Source organism: Tamandua tetradactyla, chromosome 17, assembly GCF_023851605.1.
Source record: "Tamandua tetradactyla isolate mTamTet1 chromosome 17, mTamTet1.pri, whole genome shotgun sequence".
Lineage (NCBI taxonomy): Eukaryota > Metazoa > Chordata > Mammalia > Pilosa > Myrmecophagidae > Tamandua > Tamandua tetradactyla.
Window position 1 is genome coordinate 73,605,096 of NC_135343.1, and position 12,212 is coordinate 73,617,307.

Below are 12,212 nucleotides of genomic sequence, written 5' to 3' on the forward strand. Positions count from 1 at the left end.
CAGACTAATACAGAGATGTTCGTAGCAGCCTTGCTCTAAGTAGCTAAAAGGTGATGACAACCCAAATGTCCAGAAATGGATGGAAGGATGAACAAAACGTGGTCTCTTCAAACAGTAGATTATTCATCAATAAAAAAGAAACAAAGTACTGATATACATGCTACAAGACAGATGTACTTCAAAAACAGTATGCTCAATAAAAGATGCCAGATACAAAAGATCACAAATGGTATGATTCCATTTATATGAAATATCCAGAATAGACAAATCCATAGACAATTTTACTTTTCATCCCAGTGCATAAGTTGAGATGAAATTTTACCTTTTGTCTCAATACGTAAATGTACTATTGATGGTATTCCTGAATTTGAAAAGTTATTTGTCCAGCACTTATTCTGATTGTAGAAATGATTTTAAAATTTGTAAAAGGAATATCTGAGAAACCAGTCAGTTTGGAATTACATCTTAAAGCTATTTATAAAACCACCTGGGAGTGCCCAAAGGTATTAGTTTGTAGATTGGTGGTTGAAAGCAATCTTTGAGGTCTAATTTGGTGTCAAAACAAACTTTGAAAGAAAGAATCAAATTTAAAAATTAGCTGAAGCATTATCAAATGGGCAGACTAGGTATGATTGACTAAAAATATACTTGGCATTTTATTTAAAATCTAAAAAATAAAATTTAAAATGTTAAAATACAATTTAAAACTTTCAAGATTGCCATATGGTGTATAAAAGTTACCACCCTCCATAAAAAGATACACTCCCAATTTTGAATAGATGGCAAAGCTCATAAAAAGACAAATTGGTCACCAAAGATGTAAAACCCCCTATTTCACATTTTGAGAAACATACCTGTTAATAATTTTTGTTCAGTTCCCTCTATGTTAACATTTTCTTTTTTAAAAAGAGTATTTATGGCAAAACGTTGACAGCTGTTAAATCTAAGTTGAAAGTATATCAGGTGTGTCTTTCATACCATTTTTTCTATTTCCTGAATGTTTGAAGCATTCCAAATTAGTCTTTTAAATTAAACATACTAGTTTTTAATTTAACATACTAAGCTTAAAAGATTTAAATACTATACCGAATTCCATGGGAAATAAGCATCACAACCAAGAGAGAACCCAAATCCTTTGATTTCTACTTTAAAAAGACAACTACATATTTGTATAATGCATCTTAGCACTCTGCCTCATGGAAAAACATCTCTGTGAGCCAGTTAACAGGTGTGACTCAAGAAAAAAAGAGAAGGGGCTGATGTGGTCTATAGTTAAAAATGTTTAGGAAATTTGGGAGTAAGCAAAGTTGAATAAATGTCATTACTTTAATGTACTGGTAATTATTATGAATCTCTCAAACTGGAAAATAGTGTCTGCAGCATTTCCCAGTTATTTAACTTTCAAACCCTTTGTGAAAGAGCAATATGCAGGACAAATTTTATGAGGAAGATGGTTTGGGAAATGCTGTCTTAACACTTTATGAGTGCATTTTTAATATACTTCATAAAGATTTATATTATCCTGAGGAATACCATTCCCAGCTCTGCATTTCACAGAAAGAGGAAATTAATATTAAGAAAATAAGTGGCTCCAGTCACCTGGGTATCAGATTTCAAGCTGATCAATTGATTCCTTTTTGACCAATGTGTTTTCAGGCTTCATTGTCAACTACAGAGAGGTTGAGTTCTAAGCAAGCTAAATAAAACAGCTAGGAAAGAAAAAATTATTAGCTAAATACCATTAGGAGAAATGGTTATCAGTATGGAGAAAAATTAAATTTAGATATATTCTCTTATACACACTGCCACATATTGTAGGATTACTAAAAATTTAAGTATAAGAAAAACTCTTAATCAGAACAATACACTTAACTATGGTAGGAAGATATTTGCCTATTTGTAAAATAGATGTATCAATTAGAAGATTGAAAAACTTAGTAGAAAATAATAGCCTTGGAAGAAAAAATTGATAAAAATTACTGCTTTTCATAACAACAATACAAGCATATTTATAAAGATAATACCTGTTAATACCTGGTACCCAATGATTGGATAGATTAAATAGATTGTTCATTTAACAGTCAGTATAGCTAATAATACTTAATGTGTATCTGGCACTGTAATCAGATACTATGCTAAGCCCTTTATATATTCTATCTGGATAAATTATCCTGATATTGTTGATGAGGTTTACAGAGGTTAAACATTTGTGTAACTATGCAACCTGTATTTGACAGAGTCCAGGGCTATCCATTTCAAAAATCCATTACATTATATGGCTTTTATAAATGAACCAAAGATGACAGCAATGGATTGGCCCTGTGTATTTACTTCTTCACTGCAGGCTAGGGACTGTAGGCCCAAAGCTTACCAGTGCCAAACTCAAATTTTTACATATTCAATTGCTTTAAAAATAGCCCAGATAATTAATTTTTAGCCATTTAGAGCTGATCTGTTTTTCATACCTCACAAAATTACACCAAGCATCTGCTAGCCACAGGTAAGATAAACCTCAGGACTTTCTTATAAAGACCCCAAGCCGATCTGCCCTTTGGAGTCTGCCTCAGTGACTGACACCACGTGGACGTGCAGGCCCCTCCCCGTGAGCCCTCTCTCCAATTCCCTTCTCTCTCGGGAGTCTCCCTTCTGGGTGATCCCTTACGCCTAGGCCTCTGGAGGCTCTTCTGCTGAGAGGGACTGCTCTTCCTGAGCCTCCTGTTCACGCGCATCAACCCATGGTGATCAAACCTTTCTCTTAGTCAGCTCCAAAATCCTCAGATTCACAACAGTGACTTCCAAAGAGAATGTGCTTTTTAAAATAACCAAATAGATATTAATGACAGTTAAGAAATTATGTAGCACTTACTATGTTATGGTTTCAGCATTTTACATACACTAATTCATTTAATCCTACAAGGTTATGAGATGTCAGTATTATTACTGTCTCAGACTTACACATGAGGAAATTGAGGGATAGAGAGGTGAAGCCTGTTCTCTTATTCAATGTGCTGTGCCGATCTCTGAACTAAAATTTAGCTGTAAGGTATAGTCTCATATCCATTATATTCTCAAAAATAAAATGATTGAATATAATGAATCATTATAATAAACAGGTACAATTTTTACTGCATTGTAAGATAGAATCACTTTTCAAGGGCCCATTTTTTAATTAAGCTGTCTTTTTGCTGTTGAGTTTGTAAGAAACAGAATTAAAACGTGGTGTTTAATGTCTGCATACTTTTTAAAAAACTCGGTAATATAGAATAATTATAAAAATAAATCAGTTTTGATAAAAATTGATAACTAATCTTTAAAAATATTCTTTTAGAATTTAGGTTGATCTTGGTTTTGGAAAATTCTCACTATTAGATTAAAGCGAGGACATAATTTTTATTCTGTCTTAAAGAATAAACCATCTTTTTTAAAAAAAGAATCACAGTACCATTATACTCCCCAAAGAACTTTTTTTTTTAATTTGGAAACTTCCTATACCTCTTAGTTTTTAATCTCAGGTTATGTATTAAGAAGAAAGGAAGTAATTTGTGTCAAAAACAATAGGTGGCACTGTGATAAAACTTTTGTTTCTGTAAAGAATTAAAGTAATGATTCATCTATACCCTTACTTATCTTGTTGCTAAATAAAAATAACTTTCTAAATAAGGCAGGTCTGAACAAAATCTAGCAATTTTGCTTACTCTAAATGCACATTTATTTATAATTTTTTATTTTATTAAACTGTAAAATTAAGTACAATAATGTAAATTTTTGTTGAACTAAATCCTACCAAAAATAAAAATGGAGGGTTCTATGAATTGATTCATGGGCACAGATATAATTTCCCAAAATTCTTTCATATGTATTTTAATTTCACATAAATTATTCTTCTTAATAATTAGGTTTTTAAATTATTTCTCTGTTTATATAGGCTGACGTAGCAAAGTATAAATGCAGCGTAAAGCCGTAAGAGAGTAAATTTTAATAGTGAATCTGTCATATTTTCATTGTACTTCAAGGACCTTTTTTTTTTCTTAATATTTTTATTGAAATCTTCACACAATACATTCCATCCATAGTGTACAATCAGTGTCTCACAGTATCATCACATAGTTTTGTATTTATCACCATGATCATTTTTAGTAACACTTGCATCACTCCAGAAAAAGAAATAAAAAGAAAAAACTCATATATCCCATACCCCATACCCCTCTCTCTCATTGACCACTAGTATTTCCATATACCCAATTTATTTTACCCTTTGTCTCTCCTATTATTTATTTATTTTTCACCCGTATTTCTTTTTTTATTCCTCTGTCGATAACCTGGATAAAAGGAGCATCAGACACAGGTTTTCACAATCACACAGTCACATAGTAAAAGTTATATCTTTGGGCAGACCATAGTGGCTCAGCAGGCAAGGTTCTTAACTGCCATGCCGGAGACCTGGGTTTGATTTCTGGTGCCTGCCCATGCGAAGAAAAAAAAGTTGTATCTTTGTACAGTAATCTTCAAGAATCAAGGCTACTGGAACACAGCTCAACAATTATAGGTACTTCCCTCCATGGGATATCTATATAATGCATAAGAGTATCCTCCAGGATAACCTCTTGACTCTGTTTGAAGTCTCTCAGCACACTCAAACTTTATTTTGTCTTATTTCTCTTTTCCCCTTTTTGGTCAAGAAGGCTTTCTCAGTCACTTGATGCTGAGACCCAACTAACCCCGGGATTTCAGTCCTATGTTGCCAAGGAACTTTACACCCTGGGAGTCATGTCCCACGTAGTGGGGAGGGCAGTGCATTCACCTGCCATGTGGGCTTAGAGAGAGGCCACATCTAAGCACAAAAGAAGTTCTCTGGGGGTGACTTTTAGGCCTAATTTTAAGTAGGCTTATCCTATCCTTTGCAGAAATATATCACGTTTCATAGGAGCGAATCCCAAGATCGAGGGCTTGGCCTCTTGATTTGGTTGTTGCCATTCCTTGCGAGAATATTAGAAATTCTCCAAATGGGGAAGTTGAATATTTCCTCCTTTTTCCCCAGTCACCCAAGGGGACTTTGCAAATACTTGTTTATTCAATGCCCAAATTACTCTGGGATTTTTTGGAACATCACAGTAACCTGGACAAACCAGAAAAAAATCTCACTCTCTTGTCGAGATTCCACGTACTTATCGTGTTCAACTAAACTGACCATACAAGTTAAATTAAGAAATATACTACCCAAAATATAAATTTTACATCAATTATTCATCTCTCCCTTTGGTGTCACACGGAAGTTGAAGTTGTAAAATATGAACCATATTGTTCTTTACCCTGTATTCTGACTTACCTTAGTCCTATCCAGTTCAGCTTCATTTATATGTCTACTCGAAGCCTGATCACTTTTTCAGCTTTTTGATCAGTTCCTGTGTGGGGTACTGCTGACTTTCATAGCTTCAGAGCTCTAATTCTGGGTCTCAGGTGTCACATGAATACCTGAAATTTTTGGAAACAGCAAGGTTATAAACAATCGGCTCAGTATGTCAGAATTCAGAAACATTTACAACTCCTGAGTATATGTGACTGCTGTAAGAGCTTACAATCTAGGACCCTTTACAATAGGCCCCAACCTGATACCCCATGTTCTTGACTTCAGTTCACTGAGTTTTTATATTATAGTTAGTCCTTGTGAGTGAGGCATGATAATATTTGTCTTTTTGTTCCTGGCATTTCATTCAACATGCTGTCCTTGAGGTTCACACACCTTGCTGCATGCCTCACAACTTCATTCCTTCTTACGGTCAGGTCCCGCTTTTGAGCCTTCTCCTTTTAAACAAAGTTTCACTGGAAAAGATAACTCATTATTACTTGAACAGCATAAACAGATTGTATTACTTTGAATAATACTTTGAAAGGAGAGTTTTAGAAAATTTCAGTGTAATTGTACACTTAAAAGCACAATGTAAATGTTGTAAGAGTAGTAACATGGAGCATTTTAATGCATTGCTGTATAATAATTATACAAGTATCTTAACATCTCATTTATATTGATTTGGGTTAAATTAGTGGATCTCAATCTTGGCTTTACTTTACAAGCTTTGCAATCATCTATGGACCATTGTAAAAATACAGCTCCAGGGATTCTGGTTCAGATGTCATCATTGCATTGATCTTAGTAAATCTCACTGCCATTCTTAATGGCATAAGTATCACAAAAGTAACCCACCTGTTCATATCTGGTTTTCTGAAGTTGTCTTTGTATGGCCTGATGTTTGATCTTTATTGGGAGACAAGGAAATCCTTGTTTAAAACCTATTTAGCAAGTTTGTATGAAGTTATGCTTTGAAGTAAGTAAACAATTAGAAAGCAACAGAAACAAATTTCTGAAGCTGTCACAAAGTTAGGAATACAAATGCTGGTTCAAATTACTGGAAGCATGTAGTAGTTATAATTAAATGTGGAAAATAGTAACTACTAGAGATAGTTACTCTTAAACATTTGTGTTTTTTTTTCTTGATATAAAAAAGAAATGAGGTATTGTTATTTCAGTGTTAAAATCTGAAATTCTGGATGAAATTTACCCAATCATAAGATAATTCTTCTTTTCTTCCATTTCCTCATTTGATTTCTAACAAATCAGTTAGAAGAAAGTCTAAGTTTTGTCTGTGATCTCTTGTCATTTAATTTTTGTTTCTCTTTTGGATTTATTAAAGTAGTAGTATTCCCCTTTTTCCTTCTGCTTCTGATTACCAATCAAACTGCTGCTGATAGATGTGGCAATTGATTTTACATATTAATGTTTTTCAGCTGATTATCTGGCTCAGGCATTTGATTCTCTTTGTGTGGACTTGAAGACAGAGGAAGGAAAAACCTTGTTTTTGGAGTATCAAGCTATTCCTGTAGTATTAAGTCATCTAAGAATATCCAGTAAAGGACTCCTATCCAATGTCATTGATAGTTTGCTTCAGATGACAGTGGAATCTAGTGAGTTTTTATGTTTTATATACTAAAAAAAAAGTAAAAATAAGATGATTTTTTAAAATGAAGTGAGAAAATTTTTCATTCTCATCTGTTCAGAATTTGTAATTTTACATATCAGGCACTATTACTATTTTTATAATATAAATGCTTAAGAAACATTTTTGACATCTGTATACTTGCATCATCATAACAAGAGTGAAAGGTAGGAAACCTAACTCTGTCCAGTTTTTCACTGACTTATAATAATTTCCAGTAGTCATCTCAGTTATGTGGGCACACTTTGCAAACGTTACATGTTTGAGCCCCTTTGTTCTCCTTTGTCCCTTCATTCTGACAGATCTACTTGTACATTTTGTATATGGTCAAAGGAAATGAGATCATTAAGTGTGTCTCATCCTAAAGTAAGAATAATGGCATAGGTATATTCCAGGTGTTGCCTCTTCAATCTAACCATGTTTTGGAGATTGAGGGTGGGACACTCTTGATAATATACTGGCTAATATTGGCTAATATATTGGCTAATATTTTAATTCATTTTTTTCATCTTTTCCAGTTTGTGAGTTTTATTTATTTTTAATTGGTATAACAAGTTCTTTTAACTTGCTGTTAATAGTTCCTAATTTAGCACAGATATGTATAGGGATACATAACATAAATATTTTAATTTGCTTTAGTTAGCAGCGCTCTTTGAGCCTCAGCTAACCCCTTGACTTATATAAAGCAGCCATTTTTCGTCAATAGTTCTTTTTTTTCTTTTCACTTTGCTTCCCCACCCCACCCCTTTGCAGTAGTTCATGCAAGAACTTAATTATATTTGTAGTGTTAATCAGTGGGACACATGAGTCTAAAAATCCCCTCTCAATCATGTTCACTTTTTTTTTTTAATTTATTAATTTAAAAAAATTTAACAACAAACAAGCAAAAATATTAACATATCATTCCATTCTACATATACACATATATGCAACTATGTGATATTGAGAATTGCTGATTGTATATGTAGAATCATGTTCACTTTCAATATGGTAATATTACTTATAGACCCACTAGTGAACCACCTTCACTCCTATCTATTCACTTACAATTAAGTTCAGCATCTGTTCTAGCTTGCTAGCTGCCAGAATGCAATATATCAGAAATGGAATGGCTTTTGAAAAGGAGAATTTAATAAATTGCTAGTTTACAGTTCTAAGGTCAAGAAAATGTCCCAATTAAAACAAGTCCATAGAAATGTCCAATCAAAGGCATCCATCCAGGGAAAGATACCTTGGTTCAAGAAGGCTGATGAAGTTCAGGGTTTCTCTCTCAAGTGAGAAGGCATATGGCGAACACAGTCAGGGCTTCTCTCTCATCTGGAAGGGCACATGGCAAACATGGCATCATCTGCTAGCTTTCTCTCCTGGCTTCCTGTTTCATTGAGCTCCCCGGGAGGCATTTTCCTTTTTCATATCCAAAGATCACTGGCTCATGGACTCTCTGCTTTGTGGTACTGTAGCATTCTCTGCTCTCTCCGAATCTCCCATTCTCCAAAACATTTCCTCTTTTATAGGACTCCAATAAACCAATCAAGACCCACCAAAATGGGTGGAAACATGTTGTCACCTAATCCAGCTTAACAACCATTCTTGATTAAATCACATCTCCAGGGAGATGATCTGATTACAGTTTCAAACATACAGTATTGAATAGGGATTGTTCTACCTTTATGAAATGGGATTTTGATTAAAACATGGCTTTTCTAGGGGGCATGCATCCTTTTAACCCAGCACAGCATCATTAGCTAACTGTTAGATTTCTTATTGCTAATTTATTTAAACTTGGCTTATTGTTATGAACTTCTAGAAGAAATTCTTTTTTTCTTCTTTTTTTTCAATCATAGGTCTTCTGCTAAATCCTGCCTAATGAAAGTTCAATCTTACCTTTGATTTGCATTGTTCAGCAAGAGCCAATGGATGTTTTAATTTTTCAAATGATGAAAAAAGTAAAAATTAATATCAGTATTTTTAAATATCTCGTATAGTTCTGGTTTTATTTTGTTTTAAATTTCCTTTTTAGACTATTCATTAACAGTAAAACATTTGATGCCTTGTTTTGCAGAATTCTTGCAGCCTTTTCTGGATGCTTGTAGTAACACTTTATTTTTTCGTACTTGTTCTGTGCTGCTTCGAACCCCTAAGCTTGATCTTCAAATATTAGAAAAGCTCAGTATTATTCTACAGAAACTTTCCAAAATCAAGTAAGAATTTGTTATTTCTAGCATTTTTATTAAAAAATATCTTATCATGTTCATTTGCATTTTTCTGAATCTAATATTAATTCAACTTTGTTTAGTAAATCAAAATTTCTAATGTACAAATGTAGAAAAGTAGATCTTGAATGTTCATGAGCATTAATGCTCTTCTGAGACCCATACTTAATGATAAACTAAAATTTGAGTGTTAATCTTAGAATATCTATGAACTTTAAATTACCCAAGTGAGTATATAAAACTAAGAGGAATTATTTGCAGTCAAGTGATAATATCAGAACAAATCATTGCATACTGTTATTCTTTAAATGAGAGGTGAAAATTAAAAAGATAATAAAATGTATTTTACAGATCCTTATTTGGTGAACTAAAGTAAATTTAAGGAATGGAAATGAATCAGGCAGTAAAGATTTATTTTAGAAAAATATTTTGGCTTTGCTACCGCTTTTCATTCAAGTACTTTCTTTTTAAATTTCTTCCCTCTTTTTTTCTCTGACTCAAACAATGGTAAATCAGTTTTTAAATTATAAACTAAGAACAGAGATTTTAAGCTATATTTTCCTTGAATCTTGATATAGTCTAGTTTTACGTTGAGGCAAATCTGAACACTTTCTGTCTCATTTCATTTTTGCAACAGTGTTTGTGGTTCAGCTCCTTTCTACCCCTTCCTGATTTCTGTGGTAGAGAATTCATATAATTTAATAGGCCTCAGTATACCTACAATAGTGAACGTAATGTATCTTAAATTATCTGTAGATGGTTGACAGTAGGTCCTTTTTTTTTTTTTTTTGTATCATGTCTAGCACACCATAGTAAATTATTAACTGCCAAATTATAATCTCATACTCAACTCACCAAATTATTAGTTTTGGCATGTTAACAATTTATCAGTTTACTATCTTCTTTTCTTGCTAACTATACCATGATTCTTTTGGTTTATAGTCAATGCATTTCCTAAGCCTGTTTCAGGTTATCCCTTGGTACCAAGAAGTTGAAGTAAAATTACTTAAATGAGATTCTTTCTTAGCTTTTAATTCATGGAATTTTTTTTAAGTGAACCCAAATTATAAGTGTATATCTTTGGGCCAAAACGTTTTACTATTAGTGATGTTTAAACACATTTCATTTACTAACAGAACTTTTATTTGTTTTGGACTTAGATAAATAAATAGTACAAAGTTCAAACAAGAGGATTGGGAATAGTTGATGCTCAAACAAGTCTGAAAGTGAATCTTTAAAATCACAAAGATATAATCCTTTCATATTAAGTAGATGGTGCATATGGTTATTTGATAATTTCTTTCAAGAAATACATATACCTAGACAAGGAAATAATAAATATACTATAAGATATCATTTTAAATGATTGAAAATGAAATTATTGCCTAGTTATAAGAAAGATGATGATTGAATCAACTTTAAAGTATTTTGTAACTAAGTCAAAAGGTAAGCCACTTTGAAAAGCCCAATGTGCTTAAAATAAATGATCAATTATTTTATTTTATTTTATTTTTTTAAATTTTTTAAAAATTTTTTTATTTTACATGGGCAGGCACCGGAAATCGAACCTGGGTCCTCTGGCATGGCAGGCAAGCATTCTTGCCTGCTGAGCCACCGTGGCCCGCCCATGATCAATTATTTGACTCTTTTTGTAGCTGTGAAAAAATTTTTCTCAAACTCTTATATAAAAGTGCATAGGGTAAATAGAATTGATACCTGATACAGATTTCAGAATTATAAAAATCTTCCTTTATCTCTTGAGTGCTTTCCCACTTCAGGCCTTTCTCATAAGACCTATTTTGTTTGTCTCAGCATCTTAATCCTTTAGTCACCATTACCTCCACTATTTTTAAAAACAGATGCAAATTCCCCACATAAATGAAATATCTCTCAGTGTCATTACAGATACACTTTCTAAGTATGTGTAATTAAATTAATCTGCTTATTCTCTTACAGGAGTAATAAGAAGCTCTTTGAACTCTTTACAGTTCATCTGATGCTTCAAGAAATACAAAGAACAACGCATCCAGAGCATGCCTTTCTCTGTATTAACCTAAATTCAACTCTGTTCAATTTGGGTTTAACAAAATATAACTCCGTGGTTTCTAATGCAAGCCATTAGACTGGCTTATTATTTATTTATATATTATATATGTCTTCTTTATTTGTAAAATGTAGAGAATCACCAAGGCAACTAAAATTCTGCCAAGTAAAGTTATCAGTAGAATCATTTATCATGAAAGATAAGTTAAAAGTTTTTTATTTTTAAAATGTTTAAATGAAATCTATAGAAACAATGGAATTTTGGAACTGTTTCAGTTCAACTTACATAGTATTCATGTAGAAGGCACAATTTCCAGAATTAATGACAATTGGGTTACTTTTTGAAAAAATTGTTTTAAGAAAATTCTTTATTTAAATTATGTGATTATTTGGAATAAAATTGGTGATTATATGAAACAAGGTTATATCATTGTGTCATTCTATTTTCTAAATATATTAGAATTTCCCCCCTTTGCAAGCAAAAGGTACATATTTCTTAACTATCTTAATATCATAATGTTTCTATATATCCTAGGTTTATGAATGCTCATTTTTTAGTGTCCTCTTCTTGGGGTACTGCAAAGAAAGTACTTTTTTTTTCTATTTTTATTTTCTCAAAATAATGATTACAGAAGTATGTGTGTATAATGTAGGAATTTTTTTTTAAACAGGGAAAAATAAACAAAAAATCATAGTTCGACCACCCAGAGATATCTCTTGCTATAGTCAAAACTGAATAAAATGGCCAGAGGCCTCAGGGAAGTAGAGATGGTGGAACATGGGACTTAAAACAAAATACTAGAGAACAAGAAAAAAGGAATATTATCCTGAAAACTCATAAAATTATACACTATCAAAAAGGAAGAAAATATGAAACCGCTGTTTTGCCTCTTCAAAAGAGTATAAGAATTATGTCATTTGTGAAGCAGAAATAGAGAGCCAGTAAAGAGAGAACAGGCTGAGG

The 12,212-nt window shown here is 32.5% G+C and overlaps 1 protein-coding gene across 3 annotated transcripts in view; it reads left to right on the plus strand.

The window, feature by feature from the left end:
* CCDC138 (coiled-coil domain containing 138) overlaps positions 1 to 11,660 on the plus strand; it is a 98,272-nt gene extending 86,612 nt beyond the window's left edge. For all 3 annotated transcript variants that reach the window (XM_077134949.1, XM_077134948.1, XM_077134950.1), the window contains 3 exons: positions 6,784 to 6,960; positions 9,055 to 9,193; positions 11,162 to 11,660. In XM_077134949.1, coding sequence (XP_076991064.1) covers positions 6,784 to 6,960; positions 9,055 to 9,193; positions 11,162 to 11,327 — 482 coding nt within the window. In that variant the 3' untranslated portion in view covers positions 11,328 to 11,660. The remainder of the gene's footprint in view (positions 1 to 6,783; positions 6,961 to 9,054; positions 9,194 to 11,161) is intronic.
* Positions 11,661 to 12,212: the final 552 nt, after the last annotated feature.